Here is a 21,595-nt window from a genome sequence, read left to right on the forward strand (position 1 = left end):
TTTGTTTTTCTTGGTTTTTCCAGCATTTTCGAACACAAAATTTCAAACATATCAGTACAATATTTGATCTATTATACTAACCCCTCAAATAGTTCATTTCTGAAAATTACAGCAAAAGCCAATGATGTACATTACCATTAATTACACGTACAGTATCTTATCATTATTCCAATCTCCAACACAGTCAGGTTTTCATTTTCATGCTGTTTTTCAGGATCTGTCATTTTGACTGATATGCTTAAATATTTATTTTCATAGTAATAGTAAGTATTATTTTAGTAATTTGCTTATTTAAATTTTCTGGATTATATTAATGAATTATCTATTATCTATGTATTGCATGTGACAAGACAAATTTCCTGGAAGGACCAATAAATTAAATTGAAATTGAAATTGAAAATGTTTAAATACTGGGAATACTGTGCTCAGAACCAGATTTACATAAGAAACTGAAGAGAGTCTTCACTTGGCATGATTTGTGCTGGTAGACTACAACATGTGCAGTTTCTAGAAGCCCCTTGCTGATGTTCATCCTCATGTTTATAAACATTTTACAATTATCAATGTGTTGACTTATCCATCATTAACTTTTCAAATTTCAGGATTGGAACAGAAGTGCCCTTTTCAAAGAGAGGACGTTATGGGGTCATATATAATTCTGTGGCAAGTCAATTGGCACCTTATCATGTGGAACTCGAAGCAGACTCAACTTCTGATATCACTGAAGAAAAGATGCTTCAAAAGGTAAGCCATGCTATTGAAAGTGTCAAATCTGTTGGCCAGTCTGTTTGAATTGAAATTTCACACATACACAAATTTGTATCGTTGTGGAGACGGAGCATCAAAAAGCTCTTTTTTTTTAAATGCTACTATTTTAAAGGGAATGTACATCATTGGCTTTTGCTGTAATTTTCAGAAATGAACTATTTGAGAGGTTAGTATAATAGATCAAAATATTGTTACACTGACACTTTTGAAGTTTTGTGTTCGAAAAGGTTGGAAAAACCAAGAAACAAAAATGTTCAAGTAGTCTGGTTCCCTGACTCCACAAAAGATAAAATGGATCAATTTATAGATGATTGAAAATCGTAAGGCAATGGAACCAGTCTAGCTGGCCTGCACCCGTTCATGAACATGTAACCAATAGCAAACAAAATTTGGACTGAAAAAATGGTTTATTTGGAGCAGTAGTTGAAAAATAGATAGGTTTTTCCAACGCTGGTCGGCCGACCACCGTTGGAAATGTTTACAAAAATACCATTTTCTTGAAAATGACTTCACACCAGGTGCCATACTTTTACAAGATGCTTGAGACTGTCATTTACCAACATCCTAGTAAGGTATTTCGTAAAAACTTGGTAGTTTTATTTTTCGATGTTTGCAAATGTTGTATATTCCCTTTAAAGGGAATATACATCATTCGCTTTTGCTGTAATTTTCAGAAATGGATGGAATTGGGGGGTTGGAAATATATAGCAAATATAGTTACACTGACTTTTTTGAGGTTTGGGGTTCGAAAATGCTATAAAAACCAAGAAAAACAATCATTTTCCTGTAGTCTGGTTCCCTGACTCCATTTAAGAAGAAACAGAGCAGTTTACATACATTTGGGAATTGTAAGGTCAGGGAACCAGTTTAGCTGGCTTGTACCCGTTCATAGGTGTGTAATCGATTGCAAACAAGTGCGATGGTCAACTGGGGCCAGTATTTTGAAAAATTAGACGATCAGCGTTGGAAATTGATACAAAAATACCACTTTTCTTGAAAATGACAGTATACCAGGTGCCATGATTTTACAGGATGCTTTACACTGTCATTCACTTACTAACAGTCCAGCAAGGTATTTCAAAACGAAGTGGCTATCGTTACGGCAGTCCTTGTTTAGCGCCCTCTACGATACTTTTTTGATACGCACGCAGGTATATAATTATTTGTTCCCACACGATTTGGCGAGCAGTGCGACAGCTCAGTCGATATAGGGTAGGATTTTGCATCGCGAGGTTGCGGGTTCGAATTTCAGTTTTGCACTCGAATTTTCTAACCTGAGGCTTTGGAGGATTTTTTTCTAAAGGGAAATTAAGTCCGAATTTCATAACATTCAAATTCACTTTTTTCCTTCTAATTTTATATTTTCTTGTCATGTTTTTATAAAAGTTGCAGTCTACCGTAACGATAGAAAATGGGAAATGCGTTACGGCTGCCGTAACAATAGCCACTGCGATTTCAAAATGTTTTGGTAGTTTTATTTTTTGATGTTTGCAAATGTTGTGTTTTCCCTTTAACCAGAATTACTTTTCCAGTTTGAAATTCCGGCCCAATATCCCTTACATAAAATAGTTTAATTTGCGACGGATAAGTATACCTTGGAAATTCCTAGTTTTGGAGGAAAATCCATACAATACAGTTTAAAATTAATTGGAACCCACGTGTGTTATATGCATTAATGTGTGTTGATTAACGCGTGGGATTAAAAAAAATTGCTACAGACAATAAGTGCAAGAAGTGCCATAAATGAGTGGACAGACATTCACATGCATGTGTGATCATGGCTAACCGCACTTCTCCGCACGTGGCACCCATGAACAGAAAGGTTAACAGTTATTTCTCTTCGATATGAATTTGTTTCCATTAATACACTGTCATCCCAATCACATAAACGAATACTTCATGTACATGTTATTACTTTTACCTTATGTCTCACTAACAGGTTCATGGTATATTAAATATCACAAAGTGAGGTATTTATTTGTGAAATACAAAGGCAGCCGGCACCGCGCACGTTGTCCACATGGCCTGTCTGTCACTATTTTTTTTTCTCTGACGCAACACTCAATTTGATTATGAGAATCAGGTTTCATATCATCGTAGGAATTTTCGCAGCAACTGAAAACGGTATGCAACTCCTGACTATTTGAAATTGTTATCATAAAATCCATTTTGAAAAATGAGAAAAGTTTCAGAACCATCTTTCAAAAAGTTTGTCACAAATTATTTTCTCCTCCGTCAATTGTTTTGCTTGTTTGGTTTTTTTTCTTGTACGTAGGCATTTAAATAACATTTTCACAAAACAAAAACAAAATCATATTTCTGCCTGAAATACATACGGTATATTCATGCAGTTTAAAGTTTTATTTTCTCCTTTCTTTTTATAGCTGGAAGAAGCAGCAGGAACCATATCCAAAGTTATGGAAATAAGTGACATAGAGGGTAGACAGGAAAGAGGTTTTACACAAACACAATTGCAGAATACTTCAGGTAGAATTGCTGGCAAATCAATTACAACTACAAAAATGGCTGCAGTGAGTTCTCGGGGTGCACCAGTAACTTTTTCGCCTGATGTTTCTGATGCAATAGCTGATGTGAGGTAAGATGCATGTACTTTGGGCCCTGTTCATTCGTTTTCAGCCATTGTTATGTTACCCTTTTTAATATTCATTTATTTTTTAAATCGCAACATCATGAAAAATATCGGATATTGTGATATTATCGTGATGACGTAATTTTTCCATTCATGGAACCATGATGGAACAATGGAATAATTAAAAGAAATACGACCGAAGTCGCCAATGCATCAAGGTAGTCCCGATGGTCCAAATAATTATGTCCTGAACAAAATCGTCTATTTCATTTGTCTAGTCTCATAAACTTTGCCAAGAAGAAAACGCACATTCAAAAATCATAAAAATTTACCTTAAAATGTTTGATAAATGTGCAAATAGAAATGGATCTCACGGGGAAAGAACGATGGTAGTATCCAATGCACAGTGCGACGGGCATTTGGAAGCCATTTTACATCACTGGTTGTCGCACGCACGAAACATAAAACACATACTGGAGCCATAAGCAGCGGCGATCAGAACCAAAGAATAATTCCCTGTGATAACAGGATTGTTTCAGTTATTATAGCCACTAAAACTGTGATCCAATAAATAAATATAAACCTTGTGCTATGTAGAAGGGAATTTCTCAACATGAGAAATATACCTGCACCTAAAACATTACGTGATGGAGTCATGCCAATCATCAAAGAATAATACGGCCATTCAACACGTATAAGTTCATGGGAATTTCCCAAGATGAGAAATATGCAAGCCACTTGACCGGCGACACAGTACACGTGCACACGTCATGCATAATGCATGAAGTGGACTCCATTTACATTCGGGTGGACTACGTACAACCTGGGGCAGCATACAATGCCACAAATGTGATGGAACTGAGGTCACATTTAAAGAATAAACAGTGTTCCATATGAAACATTTCTTTATGAAATGTCAGAGACTTTATTTCCATTTGGCTACCAGGACCCCCCCCCCCCCCCGACAAATGGAAAGATCTCAATTCATTAGAGGCATAGCTCAACGGAAAGACGTAACCATGAAGACGTATGTGATTATGTTTTCTCTTTGTGTAACCATGGAGGAATAACAATTTATTCCTCCAAGGTGTAATGGTCTACAACGTGGTCAGTGGGGCAAAATTCAGTACAATCTGGTTAAAAAGACCGTCCGGATTGTGTTGCTTGTTTACGCATGGGACACACAGAATCCAATACGCGTACGTTAGTCAGTTGGTACCGCCCCTAAAAACATCGCGATAAGAGTGAATTTGCGGTTTTTCATGGGAGCCCTTTACTGGCACTTTTTGCACTCCAGTGGTTACTTCAATGGTTACAGAAGCGGTACTACAAAAGGATATTGCAATATTTTTTGGCATATTGTATTTCATGATATTCCGATTTTGTCTTTTAAGAGATCAATATGATTTCCGATATGGAAATATAATCGAATTATCGAGAAATATCGTCAAATCGAACAGGCTTATTCTTTTGACCTTCTGGTTTTGGACCATAAGTGTGCTTTTCCGCCCTATCCGGCAGTCATCTAATTTTGAGCCGGAGAATTCCTCCGGAAATTTCACTTTCTCTTTGCTTATGGCAGAGGTGGCAGCAAGTCATTTTTTGCAAGTCCAAGTCAAGTCACAAGTCATTGTTTGCAAGTCCAAGTCAAGTCACAAGTCATTAGGTCCAGTCACAAGTCAAGTCACAAGTCATTAGGTCCAGTCACAAGTCAAGTCACAAGTCATTTGGTCTAAAAACAAGTCAAGTCACAAGTATCTTTGTCCAAGAACACGTCAAGTTGCACATTATTTTGTCCAGCTGTAATAAGCTAAAAGAACCTGGCGTCAACTTACAAGTTATTTTGAACATGCCTCCTTAATTCCCCTTTTTCAATGTGTTGCAATTACTATTCTTGTAGTTTATCACATATCTGTTGGATATTAGCCTTTTGTATACTTTAATAAATTTACTTAACATTGTAGAAATAAATGTTGAGATGACATGAAAAAAAGACTTCACTCACTCGATTACATATACTAACACTTTATTGTTCAATTTTCATGTATACTAAACGCCGACCAATGGGTTAGGCTATCCGGTATTTTACATGCAATTGACAAAGGCCTGCTTTCTTTTCATAAAAGCTTCCTTTCAAAGTTGTTCAACCATTACATGAAGCAAGAGACTTGGTCATTGAAAACTGTAGTTTGTTGTGACAGTCTTATTGAACACTTTTGAAACTAGTGGGAACTATTCATTTTACTGGATTCAGTCACTGAGGTCTATTTTCTGGAATGAAACTTTCTCGCTGCAACTATAAACTGCATTTATAAACACCTTGAGTGGCCTTTTTGGGCCTTGTGTTGGGCGACTTCAATTGAAAAAAAAAAAAATTTTTTCATGTACAAACTGTTACACTTCAAATAAACAAGATTTGATAGCATAGTATCACTCAGCTTTGCTCTGTGTGGCCTCATAATTATTCCTCCATGACTGAATACACGTTCGATGGGGAGCTAGTAGCAGGAACAGACAGCACTTTCATAGCAAGAGGAAAGAGTCTGGGGAGGCTGTTCTTATTTACCAACCAGAAGTGCAGGCAGGCATTACGCAACGTAACAGCTCAGCTCACTGATATGATATACAGTTGCAGCTGCGCGAAGTAGAAACCGCGCAAGCCAAAGTCTGTTTTTTAATGCATGTAAGGCGTAAACCGAATAGCTAATTAAAAGTATAATAGCTTAATTAAAGTGTATTGGGTCGCTCGAGTAGCGTCTGACTTGGGTTGGTAACAAGTCATTTTTTGCAATCCCAAGTCAAGTCACAAGTCATTGTTTGCAAGTCCAAGTCAAGTCACATGTCAAAGCTGGTATTTACAAGTCAAGTCACAAGTCTCAAAAATAGCGACTCGAGTCCGACTCGAGTCCAAGTCACATGACTCGAGTCAGCAACTCTGGCTTTTGGTAAGCACAACCATGCGCTGAGTGGGAACGTGGGCGCCTCTAGAACCTGTGGTGAGTGTCCTTTTCATTATAACTTAGCGGGAAACCTGTGTTTTTGCAACACTTTCACTCACAAACTTTCCAATTTTGCAGTGTCGTCGTCATAGCTGCAATCGTGCATATTCCCACACACACACAGGTTGTACTTACATGTATATGCACAGCAGCGTATGAAGTCGCGATGTGTGTGTGTGACCTTTGACCGCCATTGTGTGTACACAGCCACCATGTATTTTGACTGCAGTGTTGACGTGTCTTTTTTTCCATAGGCAGTATGTAGACGCGGTCCACTGAGACCTGGGGATCTTTTCCTGATGATCTTTTTTCAGCTTGATCTTTTCCTGAGCTGATGATCTTTTAGAACAGCATCCTTATTTCCTGTACCCATCTTTTTTATGAAACTGGATCTTTTGGCTTTGAGGATCTTTCTTTACATCATGACCGGGATCCCCACATCATACCAGCTCATACTGGGGAAGTAATTCTTGGGATCAACAGCTGTCAATTAAGTGCAACTGATTCACTCATTGTTATTCTGCTGATTTCTACTCTGATTTGCTGATGTACGTATGCCTGATTTACTTAATTTTGCTGATGATTGAATAAATTCTCTATTAATTGCTAAAATTGAACTGAACTGGTGATTCTGTGTACTTCACCTGGACAGCTTCCAATTCACACACTCATCCTAATTTAGTTTGAGATCGAACTCCCTTCATCATGCTGGACACCACAGTACTATGGGCAGCCATTAGGGCAAAAAAGACAAGAACAAAAATAAAACAAAATACACAGAAATTAACGAACAACTCAGAAATGAATGAACAACTCGGAAATAAACGATCAACTCAGAAATAAACGATCAACTCAAAAATAAACCATGTACCGTACAGTAGAAATAAACAATCTACTCAGAAATAAATGAACAATTTAGAAATAAACAAACAACTCAAAAATAAACGAACAACTCAGAAATAAATAATCTACTCAGATATAAACGACCAATTCAGAAATAGACGAACAACTCATAATAAAACGATTAACTCAGAAATAAACGATCAACTCAGAAATATACGATCAACTCAGAAATATATACAAACTCAGAAATAAACGAACAACTCAGTATAAAGCCCGGGAAGGGACAGGCCAGAATTTTTTTTTTCTCTAATTTGCTGATTCGTTCCCGCGAATTACTAATTCAATCGCACGAATTGCTAATTCGTTCCCACGAATTGCCAACTCGTTCCCACAAATTACTAACACATTCCCGGATGCACGAGTTAGCAATTCGTTCCCACAAATTAGGAAATTGTACGAAATAGCAATTCGTTCCCACAAATTAGCCAATTCGTGCACATGAAATAGCAATTCGTGCGAAAGAAATAGCAATTTGTGCAAACGAGTTAGCAATTCATGCAAATAAATTTGTAATTCATGGGAACGAGTTAGCAATTGTGGGAACGAATTAGCCAATTACAAAAAAAAACATTTCCACCCTGTCCCCTCCCGGGCTTCATAACTCAGAAATAAACGAAGAACTCAGAAATAAACGAACAACATCCCAAGGGTTGCAAGCAGCAGTACGCGCCCACCATGTACCGTACAGTACAGTAGTGAAGACGACATAATGTTTACCACGGCATCCAAAATGGTGGACACCTTGCATCGCTTCACGCGATGAACACGTAGAAAAAAATGGGGGTACAAAATGTAGTGATTTTTCGTCGACGACATCCGAAGCCAGAAAGAAGTCTATGCGAAAGGTAAGCCTGGGTTGCAGTTTAATTTTTATGATAAAAAACGTTGACTTTGTAAATGTTTACCATCACATTCTGTCATGTCTAGTCTGTACGTCATGTGTACGAATGGTATGCCAATACCGGCCGGGTTTGGGCACATGTATTCGGCTGGGATGGCGTGGCGTGGCACTGCGCCATGACCACGGTGGTCAGACTGGAAAGAATTCATATACATACGCCACTAGTTTTTCCCTGCAATGACTTAGTACTAGTAGCCATCAGAATTGAAAGCGGTATTAACATGTCCTAAAAAGTGATATTTTTAGCAGGGAAAATATTGAAATATTTAGTGAGAAAACACATAATTTTTCAGACCAGTCTCATACTCATAGGGTTTGTACACAGGGTGTCAAGTAACGTCCATCTATGGAATTCTTTCCCCGGACGGGCATGGCCCATATGTCTTGTTTATTTTTTGAGCATTTTGTCACTTTAAAGATCACATCCGTGACATCCATGACTTCCGTGACACTAAAGTTTTATTCATAATTCTGATAAAAGAGACTTTTTACCCATTATTTTTCAGTTCGAGTTGAATTTTTTTTAGTATCTTTATGTAACAATTTTTACAAACGGGAAAGGCCCCTAGCCGCCTAGTACTACTAGTATTAATGTTGAGCGCAATCGGTTGATCTTGATGCTATCTGTCGATTGCGCTGCCACCAGTCGAACTGCTTCTCAAATACTAAAGCCATTGACATGGTTAGTTAACTGTTTCTATACCTTATGTTTAGCCTGAAATACTCAGTGAACCCCAAATAAACTGTGAACTGCTGTGTGCACATTGCATTATTTTGGTGACCTACAGAGCAAATGATGAAAAAAAAATGAATTGGATTTACTTAAACAAAATCAGCAGTTTATATCAGTTCTCTTTGGTTCCACTGGTTGCACAGGATACAAGGGTAATGGTAGTAATCAGAACAGGATGTCAACATGATGATTAATTAATTTGTAACTCTCAAAATTTGTATTCAGGACGATTCTAGTAACATGGAAGCAAAGCCTGTGATGAAATAAGATCCTGCCGAGAAGCAACCATGAAGCGGAAACTACAACTTTAATATGCCTCATTTTCTCATGGGAGCAGACCAAATGCAGCCTCATCAGCTGGTTGAGTCTGTTGCAGTAGCGAGTGCGACCGTTCAACGGTAAATGGGAAAACAGTGACATTATTTTGGAAAGAAGATACCCCTAACCTACAGGAAGTGTTCAAAGTGCTCTGCTATGCTACAATATTTGGCCCTCACTAAATGAAGTAGGCCTAGTTTTTTTGTCTGTGTAGCCTACATGTACATGTAGGCCCTACTTTATTCTTCATTGTCACTCTAAGTCTAATCCATGTCACATTCTCAGTTCTACATGTAAATTGTAACTGTACGACTTTTGCACACAGAAACTAAAAGAGGTGCTACATTTTATTCTGCAGATATTTGTGAAAATTATTTAATTTTAACAAGATACAGTCTGCTCCCGTTATAGCGAAAACGGCTAGAACGAAATTCCGGTTATTACAAACAAATATCTTCGGTCCCGGCAAAATTGTGCACATGTCTATGGGGAAAATTTCGCTTAAGACGAAAATGGACAGTACAAAATTCCTGTTACAGCGAAAGGTTTTGGCGACCCTGTTGCATAAAAATGCATTGTTAGCGACCCATTTATAACGAAAGGTAATCCTGGCTCACGGCTTTTTTCGTTAATTTGAAAGCAGTATTAGTCATCAGTAGGTGTCTCTTGTGTGAGTAGTTTCATGTTGCCGACAAAGAGGCATTCAGATGGAGATGCTAATCGGTTTGCCGGCGCACGGTCATTAATCTCGCGCTGCAGTTAGGCTTGTCATCATAGTTTTGCAATGACGTGTGCCAGTCACCCGCACCACTTGCACATCGCCATTGTGACATTAATCCAAGACGTACTTCGACCTTTGTGAATGGGCTTTCCCAATTTGTACCTAAAATTGAGAGCTGGTGCAGTTGAAGAAGAACCAGAAGATGAGGAGGAGCCGCCAACGGAGGAACAACGGCCAAGAAATGTCACCGACTGCCTGAGCCTAATGCACCAGGTTCGGGACTATCTCTGCAGCCAGCCTGACATGGACGATGATGTCTACGATCACGCCGCTGCAATCCTGCAGTACCTCTCCAGTAGGCAGCAAGACAAGATGTCACAGCGGAAGATAACGGACTTCTTCAAGGTGTAACATCACCTTCCAGATAAATCAAACCAAAGGGCTCTTTTCAGAGCCACCACATTTTCAAAAAAGAGATTTGAATCCCGACTCAAATAAAAATAATGAACTCCCACCTTATTACCCGGAGCAAATAAAAATAATCCCCCTCCCCAAATAGAACCCCTTATAAAAAATTGGAAATTAAATAAAACATCGTTTATCCCCTCTCCCACCGCGGCACAAATTTTATTAAAAAAAATGTAAGGTTAAACAAAAATTACAAAGCACCCCATTACAAATCCAAAATAAAATAAACAATCTTAGACTATCCCAAAATTCTCCCAAACGTAATTTCATTCAAAATTATTCACGACCCCTCCGTAAATTGCTCCCCCTCCCCTCACAAAATATTTATAATCAAAACTTTGCCAAATTTGTCCAAACTTATTCATTTGAGCACCAGCACAAATACGTTAAGCTATTTTGTAACTTTAAAAAGGAACCTGCTGTGACGATAAGAAACTGATCACCATCAACGCTGGACATTATGCATACAAACTGGTACACGCCAATGAGCTCGTCCGCTTGCATGACGTTAAAACCGTCAGACGTTAATATCCAATCACAATGTAAGATTATGACATCATCACTCATTAGGACGCCGACTTATGAGGGTGCTCTACCAATTTGTAAAATCTACTCAGATCACGGACGGACCGGAAAATCTGTAACGTAACTGACAAAGGTCTCTCGGCCATGTGCTTGAAAACGCTTATCACATTGTCACATTGAAATCTGCAAGACGAAAGGACAATACAATTTAAATGTCTCTCCATGACACAATTTGTGCTGGAGAGATTACTTACTTTGAACATCGAAGTGATCCAGGTCATCCGCCGTTGACTTCTTTCTCATCGATGATCAAGCATTAATAAATACCTTGGAGAGTTGATGGTTTCTGATTGGTCGAGACTCGATCACGTGGCCGGTCATTAACGGTGATAATGGACCGGCTTCAAAGATCAAGCGAATAAATGGCCCCTGAACCAGCATTGATTCAGCCCCGTTCAGCCCCATGCAAGCCAATGATTGGTCAAAATATAGTAACAGTCCTGCGGTAGCTTTTAACAATTGAGCACTGCACATGCGCTCAACCCTAATCGCGTGAGACTGACGCGCGCGTACGCAACACAGTTGCTAGGGATGTGTGCGTGCGCGCGCGTAAGGAAGTTTTGAAACGACATCGTACAGCAGTGCAGTATACACTGAGGATGTTTACGACGAAAGCGTAGATCTACGATTTATTTTCTTTGAACACTTCACCCACCGACATATTTACCTTTCCTAAACCAAGCATCTTTGTAATTCCGGACACAAGCAATGTGTAAACGAGATTTCAGCTTCCTCCATCAGGTAAAGATATGAAAACATTGTTGTAATTTGTTTCGCTACGGCAGCAGTTTTTCTGTTGAGTTTACGTCATTATAGCTGTTAAGCTAAAATATGGCCCATGAACACAAAAAAGGCTGGAAATATCGCCGAAAGAAAGTCACAAAATTGGAGCATTTTAACTGTTTATTTTGTTATAAAGGTATTTATTAATGGGAATAACAGTGTGAGGATCCGGTCTTCACTGCGTGATAATGACCGGGTGTGGGGTTGACCGCTGTTAATGGACCTCGACTTCGTCTCGGTCCATTAACAGCGGTCACCCCCACACTTGGTCATTATCACGCAGTGAAGACCGGCTCCTCACACTGTTATTCCCTTATTAAAATGTCAGATCTTCGTAATGTTTATTTTATTTTCGTTTCGTACATTTAACATTTTTTTTTCACTTTACACAATGATACATTTTAAACATTATTTTTTATTTGACAAATCACATCATAGAGAGCATGTTCTTAATTGTTTTAAAACGGAAAAAAGTCATTGGGTACATTACGTACGTTCACAAGTGTGCACAATAGGGCCAATTCAAGGTGAACAATGGACGGGAAACATTGTATCGGATTTTACGAAATTCAGATACAACGAACATTTTGACCGGTCCCGTGGATTTTGCTATAACGGGAGCCGACTGTACATGTAATGTAGCGGCCAAACTCAGATTTCTTCTTTTTGCCTAGTGAGGGCGCTGTACAAGAAAGACGGTAACCAAGCGCTCCATAGCAATATGGCTTTAGCGTTTTAGAGTTTGCAACTTGTGTTAAATTCTTCACCCAAAGCTGATGTGATATTTGGTCCAAGGTTCACACATGCCACATAGTTTGCACAAAATTAAGAATAGTGCACCTTTAGTTCCTTTTTGTTCAAATGTTTGTGTAATCTCATGAAATGCTGGGCAAGATTACCATATGCGAAGTTCACTAATTTTCCTCTGTATTGACTAACAAGCCCTCAGATAGCAATTTCATGTCATCAAAGTCAATTTGAGCAGTGAGAAAATACAAGCATTTTCTTAGAAAACACTTAGAATTTTTCAGTCCACTCTCATAGGGTTTGTACACAGAGTGTTGAGTGAACTTCGTATATGGAAATCTTTCCAAATGCTGTTACAGGTTGAGCATGGTTAACTTGTATACATGTACATACATGATATTTTGAAAAGCACAATTGTATACTTCTCAAGAATACATTTACAACACAAGTGATATTAATATAACTGCAAATTTAACATTACAATATGATTTTTTTTTGGATGAGATATTAAAGCAGTGGTTTAATAATTAACTTGTGAACTGTGGTTTGTACTTCTTTCAGGCAGTTTCATTAAGTTACACACAAATAATGCTTGCCCCAGTCTAGTACAATGCAATAAATTAAAGCTCAAGATTGGAAGGAAACCTTAATCCTTTTACTAAACAGAACAAGAACATGTGGGAAAGAATTCCACATACGGACGTCAATAGTTTTTCCTTGCAATGACCTACCAGCCACCAGAAAGCGATAACATGTCGTACAAAGTCAAATATAGCAGGGAAAACATTGAAGAATTTAGTGAGATAAAAGAAATGCTCAGTCTCAAAGTTGTATACAGGGTCTCAAGTGACGTCCGTATATGAAATTCTTTCCAAAATGTGGACCGCCGTATAATTAACAGTTAAAGGGAATATACAACATTTGCAAACATCGAAAAATAAAACTACCAAGTTTTTACGAAATACCTTACTAGAATGTTGGTAAATGACAGTCTCAAGCATCTTGTAAAATTATGGCACCTGGTGTGAAGTCATTTTCAAGAAAATGGTATTTTTGTATACATTTCCAACGGTGGTCGGCCGACCAGCGTTGGAAAAACCTAACTATTTTTCAACTACTGCTCAAAATTTACCATTTTTTCAGTCCAAATTTTGTTTGCTATTGGTCACATGTTCATGAACGGGTGCAGGCCAGCTAGACTGGTTCCCTTGCCTTACAATTTTCCATCTTCTATAAATTGATTCATTTTATCTTTTGTGGAGTCAGGGAACCAGACTACTTGAACATTTTTGTTTTTCTTGGTTTTTCCAACCTTTTCGAACACAAAACTTCAAAAATGTCAGTGTAACAATATTTGATCTATTATACTAACCCCTCAAATAGTTCATTTCTGAAAATTACAGCAAAAGCCAATGATGTACATTCCCTTTAACATTCAGTCTCTGAAGTTGGTTTCCAAAATCAAACTTGATGAGATACATCCAATCCTTGTACAGATACATGTTAAGTTGCTCCTATTCTTAATGACATATTTAGCTCAGTAGAACAAAAACAAATTGCCTAGTAGAAAAATGTATTTGAACTGTCCTAGGTGCATATACATTTCACTTAAAATTGCACTTAACTATTCATTGCAAAGTATAGCTTTTTAAAGATGACTAAAAAGTCTGCAATTTGTTGACACAAATTTTAATGTCTAAAATATAATTTTAATAACATGTACATGTACATGCACTTTTACTCTTTGAACTAGAGCAATCACATTTATGGCAAGACCAATTAACTAGTTTTGCAAAATAAAATTTGTGCAAGGTGTCTTGATAAAAGTTGCAACCTTAACTTTTTATCTCCAAACCCTGGGCTTTATGGTAAAACATTGACCTTTATGAAATTGGAGGATTTTGTCCTCAATGAATGAAACATGTACTATGAGCACATCGCTGTGGCATTGGTAAAAATTCGAAGGTCACAACAAGGCACACCTACAACTGCCATCTCTATCTGCACTTGGTAAAACTATTCATGATTTCTCCTTCAGCATGGGTTTTGATTCCTTCAGTTTCAGAGGAAAGTTGCAGTCCTTTTTGGCTAGAATCACTTCCTTTAGTGTCACCTCTCTCAACCTTGACAGACTTTTCACCTCAATAAGTCATCGAACACTCAGAATCCTCAATGACAACCACCTGGACAGGGGTTGCAGCAAGTTCCAAACTAATTGAATCCTCTGCATGGATGCTCATCAGTGGTTGCGAGTGAACTTTCTCTCATACATGTACAGGGTCCCCTGGTTAAAAAAAAAGGACACCCACATTTGACAGCAATTTTCACCTATTTTTAAAAATAATTTTTAACTGTCGTTTAGTAAGGGAATAAATGTGTGCTCGGGAGGTTTTTATCACTCTGTTTAAGACTGCTTAGAGTCTGGGTGCTGATAATTACCCGAGCCGGAGGCGAGGGTAATTATCAGCACCCAGACTCTAAGCAGTCTTAAACAGAGTGATAAATGCCGACCGAGCACAAATTTATTCCCATTCATAAATACCTTTTCGGTAAAAAAAATCAAATAATTCGTTCCGAAAATCCCAAATTTGTTCAACAAGTTCACTTGATGCTTTTTGAAACATCCCTCCAGCAAAATAATGGAGTGTTCAGCTGGCGAGTAAGATGTAAACAACCCTTTTATAGAGATTGACGCGCAGAGTTCTGCGCGATGTCGCGCAGAACGCACCTGGGGCATTGCGTTTTTAATTTAGAACTATAAAATTCTGACTCGCTGGTAGTGTTGCGCATGCCTACGTGAGGATTTTTAGGAGTCCACATTTTATTGTGACACTGGAAAAGTGTTTAAGACCAGCTAGCCATGTCTTTATCATCCGTTTAAGACCGGCCACGTGACGGGCTCTCAACCAATAGGAATAGCTATACTGTCTGAGGTATTTATGGCTTTATTTATGTATTTGTGGATTTTTGGGGGTCTTAATATAAAAAATCTCTATAACTTTTACACTGCATTTGCCATTTTACAAGGTATTCAGGGAGCCACAGCTACTAGTAGCCAGGTGCATGCTGTCTACATACTTGTATGTAAGATCTGATAGTTCAGCCAGAATTTCAGTCATACTTGGCATGGGCTGTGAAACACAGCACTTATCAGACAAGACTAAATTTGCTTTCTTTTAGTTGAGTTTCTGTTGCTTTTCCATCTGGATCATTGATGTAGCCGTCTTGACCACTGTCCATAATATCCTGCACTCTGTTGGGACAAATGACAAAATATATGAAACGGTTTAGCATGAAAAGTTGCCAAAATCTCATCACAAACTATTTAAGTCCAGGCCTACAGAGATGTTAATCAAGTTGTAATCAGGGGACTGACATTGGCAGTGTAGAGTAAAATACAGTGCAATTATCTACCATAAAGCTATCCGGAAATAGTTTTATACATGGAAATCACCATGACAGTGACCATGGTGACCCTATGCACAAACATAGGCATCACCAGGATTATTTCTAATGGGGGCAAAACATATTTTTCCCAAAACATTTGGCCCCCCCCCCCACCCCATTAAATTTACAGAAATATGACCGTGCCTCTTTTTCTTAAATTTCTAATTTCTTGTTTTTTCTTCCTTTTTTTTTTTTTGGCTCTTCCCCCTTGCCTCCCCCCCCCCCCTCGCGATGCCCATGTGCACAAACCCTATGAAAATGGTCTGAAAAAAATATAAAAGTGTTTTCTCGGTAAATACTTCAATATGTTCCCCAGCTGATGGCTGTTAACACTGCAGGGAACATGATGGGAAGATTCCCATATCTGGCCATCCCTGTGCACAAACCGTATGAGACTGGTCTGCACGTTTCTATTCCAAGTGTCATGAGTGTTTCCTAAATACTTCAATATTTTCCTAAGCTAAATTTTACTTGTTAGGACATATTCTGATGCATGATAGGCCACTGAAGGGAAAAAATAGCGATGGCCAGATATGGGAATCTTTCCACCTCGGACCATGCACCATGGACCATTTAGTGGTCCGTGGTCTGTCCACAGCACCGGCGCGCCAGTATTGTTGATGTACCCTAACGTGGCGCGGCCTCCAATGTGGCGCACTTTGATTTTTTGCCTGTAGTACCTAGCTAGAGCAAAAATTTGTACTGAAATTTCACAGAAAGTGAAATTTTATCAAGTTCTAAACACTCCCGTTCATAAATCGCGATTTTATTTACCCGTTACAAAATTAGAAGAAACTTTATTTTGGCGTGATTTTCCAATTTTTTTTTCAGGTGCAAAGTGAACCCTTCGAAAATGCCCCGAAAAATATGAAAAAAAATTCTGACAAACATCTGGCTGGGTATGTAACTAGAGATAATAATTATTTATCAGAATTTATCAAGTTTACAGAAATTCTTAAATGTTAATTTGGAATTTTACCAGATTTATTAAGGCCTAAGTTGTTCTAAGACAAGGTAAGTTTGCGGTAGCACCATGTGAATAAATCTCTTTTCTGAGTATGTGTGGTTCTGAAAAGAACCGGAGGGACTCCGAACCACACAAACTCGGATCCAACTCACTACACAAATTTGCTAAAACACTTGTCTAAAGGTAGCAATAAAAGATGAAAAACTCTCCAATTGAATATCCTTTTAGAAATCTCTCGGAACATCATTAACCTTGGTAATAATTTACAAAATGCCAAAGTCTCTTTCTTATAAATTTGTCTAGACTCACTAAAATTTGTAAAAGTCCAGACTTCATAGAAAAATCAATTTATGCAATTCTCTTCACAATTTACAAAAGTCACAGTGAAAAGGTAGTGACTATGATAATCTAGACATGATAAATAATTACTCAAAGTTACCTAAAACAGAGAGCCAACATTCGTGCAAAAAGGAGGGAACTTGGAATCAGAATCCTCCAATCGAACAACAAAATGATGCAAAATGGCTGATGAAAATGGCAGGCATGCATTCAGCACGGTGGCAGAATCAGGAATGCCAAGCTCTGCTAAAAAATTTGGGGCAGCTAGCACCGGCCCAGACCATGCTCTGATCGCATGACTAGCCAGGCTCTCATTGGTCAAACTTCAAATTGTCACACAAGACTCTAATACTGATTGGTCATTTAGTAACAAGGCAGATGAACACTCAGTAGACAAGTAGAGTTTGTGGTTTTCACAGCTTCTGCAAGGTGTGATCAACAACCAGGGATTAAGTGTCCCTACATCCTTCTTAGCTCCTAGAAGAGTACACAACTGGTGCAAGGCAGAGGACACAAAAGACATCCTCTATTCTTCCAGGAAGTGGGAAAGATCAAAGACTGGCTTTAACAAAAGTAGGGAAAGATCAAAGCTCTACTGGAACACAAATCACCAGTAGAAAAGATGAAACATCATAAAAGATTAGAAAAGGGAAGTTAATGCAAATAGTAAACCCAGTCATAATATAAAATAATACTATAACCCAAGACCTCTTTTTTGGGTCGGGGTTACATCCAAATACTGCAACAAACAACTTCCCAACCCCTTCCAAACTTTCTTTCAATTCAATTAGATTGTACATAACCACAACACTAGATCCTCAACAAACCTACATATCCTCACCCATAGAACACAACTGTTTCAGCGTAGCATTCAATATTCTGGAGCCATTAATTGGAATATGCTACCTGACATTAGTAGGCGTTCTCCCTCTCTTGGCTCATTCCAACGTAAACTTAAAATGTATTTGTTGAATTAATTAGAAATATCGACGTTCTTATATATTTGCTGTTATTACGTACACTTTATTATTACATTACTGTTTTACATCGTAACCATATAATTATCTGTTTCTTTGTGTGTTTATTTTTGTTCCTTTGTCCTGTCTGACTGTTTTGTCCAATCTTTGTCCTATGGCTTCCCCAACACAAGCACATGCTTAACAGGGCCTAGCTGCCTCCATTTTCACCATTATTTTTCTGTTATTGCATACTTACCTAATGTTTTAATATTTTGTTTATTCTGCTTGTTGTGAATCGGTGAAATGGAAATAAATGTCTTTGAATTGAATTGAATTTTAGTTGTTCGTTTATTTCTGAGTTGTTCGTTTATTTCTGAGTTATATTGTTTATTCCTGAATTGTTTGTTCATTTCTGAATTGTTCGTTTATTTCTGAGTTGGTCGTTTATTTCTGAGTTATATTCGTTTATTTCTGAGTTGTTTCGTTTATTTCTGAGTTGTTTCGTTTATTTCTGAGTTGTTTCGTTTAATGTTGTGGTTTTGTTTTATATTTGTTTTTGTCTTTTTTGCCCTAATGGCCGCCCAAACAGTACTGAAATCACTTCACAATCTACAGGCTAATAGTTTAGGTTTTCAGTAAATCGTGGGCTAAAAGTATAATCATTCTTTTCTTATAATATCTTGGGGAAAAAAGAGACAATCAAACATGAATCACATTTGCTTCAGGAATTAATTTGTGTCTCTGAAATAAGTTTGTAAATATTTTTTTTGGGGGGGGGTGTTTTCTTTGGGAAGTGAACAAACATTAGTAGCAATATATCAATAAAATAGTTTCACCTAGAGTAAATATATAAAAAAAAATTAAATTGGCCTGCCAACTTAAAGGGAAGGTACAACATTTGCAAACATCAAAAAACAAAATGATCAAATTACCATGATTTTTTTTAATGGACTGTTAGGCAATGACAGTCTAAAGCATCCCGTACAATCATGGCTCCTGGTGTGCTCACATTTTTAAGTAAAGTGTTATTCAGCATTGGAGAAAACTTGCCTTTTTTTCAAAAACTGCTCGTAATTTTTCATATATAGTTATTCTGCTTTTTCTTTGCAATTGATTACACACCTGTGAAGGGGTATACAAACCAGCTAGACTGATTCTCTGACCTTATAATTCCACAACGTCTATAAATTGCTTCGTTTCATCCTAAGTGGGGTCAGAGAACCAGACTACAAGAACGTGATTGGTTTTCTTGGTTTTCCAGCATCTATGAACAACAACTAAGTCAGTGTAACAATATTTGCTTTAACATACTATTCCCCTGAATCCATCTATTTCTGAAAATTACAGCAAAAGCAGATGTTGTACATTCCCTTTAAAGGCCATGAGTATTTTAAAATGTACTTCTTCAAAAACAAGGGGAACACACGACAATAATAATGTTAAATTTCCCACTGGAATCTATTGGAAAATTGGTTTTGAGTTTCATGAATTTGACATATTTGAATGATATTTAATCATTCTGCTATGAAAGTAAGACAATTAATGTAATTTATTAAGTACATTTCTGAAACTTATTTTCTGGTCTCTTTAATTGATGAGGTACCTGTATGATGAATTAACGGTCAGTATTCTTTCTTCATTTAAGAATTAGAGCACAAGAATATTTCATTCAACTCTAGAATGTATAAGGAAATGTTAAGAGCTTTTAAAAGTTTTGAAGGTGGTTTATCATAAAGAAAAACAATTACCGGGGAGAAAAAGGTAAAAGTCCTATTAAATAGATTTCATTTTGCATTTGCTACCAGTTCTTTAGTGTAATTTTACGTTTATGCATGCATTATTAGCACAAGAGGAATCAAATCAACCATGGGAGAAAAATTGCGGTATCTTCTCAAATATGTTTCCAGTAATTTGAAGAAGAAAAAAAAACAGACAATGATTGACAGCTAACTAAAAAAATTTTTCGTAGATAAATAGGCCACAGGTGGGAATTCTTTGAATAGGCCCATTGCTTTAGGAATGCCAGCAGTGGCAAGGCACGGTCATTTTGATTGGGAGGGTAAACATTTTTGCAAAGGGCACTTGCACATCCATGGTAAAATGTAAGCATTTTTTTTTTCGTGGACACTTGGCCTCCATAAAATCAAAAGGGGGGGGGGGGCTGGTACCAACTGTCGGTGGGGGCGCTGTTGAAAACCGACCATTATTCACACTAAATATTGGGGGGGGGGGGAGCGCCAGGGAAAAGGGGCATTTCAATGGAAAAGGGCAAAAGGGCAGTCTTTAGAAAATATTGGGGGGGGGGGCTAAATACCCCCTTACTTACCCCCCCCCCCCCCCCCCCCCCCCCCCCCCCCCACCGGTCAGTAGGCTGGCTGGTGAGGGTTTCTTTGAGACACAAATTCACAACCAACAAAATTAAAGGATTCATTTGAAAAGAGTGCATAGCCTAATTGGATTGGGTTTTTACCCCTCAGCCCAGACGTTGCCTGTACTGTCATCGCCTGCAGCGTCTGTCCGTACATGCATAATATGTGGTATTTTGGTTAAATTTTCAAAAAAAATTCTGATTTGAAAAGTTGAAGTCCAATACACCATTTTAATGGTAACATGGCCGAGGGTCGGAAGCGAGGCTGTACATCACGCCTAGCGCCACTGGGCCTGACTGAGCTGGGATCCAGACTCTGTCGTCACACGTACCGTATAACGTATCGTACACGTTGTGCAATGATGGCTTTGGTGTCGTCTTTGCCCGTTTGGACTAGAATCTTGCAACATTTACCCTTTATGACTCATCTTAATGTCAATAAAATCATGCAATCGTTCTTAATAACCCCCAAAACATCACTGCAGAAAGGTTACAAATTCTTTGTGGGAGGTTACGTGCACGAATTTGAAGGCAAGTTTCCCTGTAACTGTAAGTTTCCGTGTCGGGATTGCATTGTGTACCGTTCATCATTTTCATCATGGGGCGCATCAGCACGGCGATCGTGTATCTACGGGCCCGGTTCCTATCCATGCCAGTTTTCTTAACATACTATTCATAGTAACAAGTAACAACCTAAACTTACGAATACTTCTAGTTTTTGGGGGATAAAGAAATGGAAAGAATGTCGCGTCCTGTCTCCAATTGCTTTGATTATTTGTGAAATTGTGATCTCAGTGAAGGTCAGGGATTGTGAACAAAAATATTATTATTATTCTAGGACAGTAGGTGAGTCAGTAGGAGTTAAATATTTTTCCAATTTTATTTATGGCAATTACTTTGAAAATGCACTCAACTGTCCTTAGACTTAGTACACAACCATAAGTCAACCAACAAAGTTGAGTCGGGATGCTGCAGTCTTTCCAGAAAATAGACATGATG

General features: G+C 38.0%; 1 protein-coding gene across 2 annotated transcripts in view; it reads left to right on the forward strand.

Annotated features, from left to right (window-relative positions):
• The window catches only part of LOC119741508, a 96,006-nt gene that overhangs the window by 53,089 nt on the left and 21,322 nt on the right, over positions 1–21,595 (forward strand). For both annotated transcript variants that reach the window (XM_038217292.1, XM_038217300.1), the window contains exons 4-5: positions 603–744; positions 3,153–3,364. In XM_038217292.1, coding sequence (XP_038073220.1) covers positions 603–744; positions 3,153–3,364 — 354 coding nt within the window. The remainder of the gene's footprint in view (positions 1–602; positions 745–3,152; positions 3,365–21,595) is intronic.

This window comes from Patiria miniata, unplaced genomic scaffold, assembly GCF_015706575.1.
Source record: "Patiria miniata isolate m_02_andy unplaced genomic scaffold, ASM1570657v1 HiC_scaffold_11, whole genome shotgun sequence".
Classification (NCBI taxonomy): Eukaryota; Metazoa; Echinodermata; class Asteroidea; order Valvatida; family Asterinidae; genus Patiria; species Patiria miniata.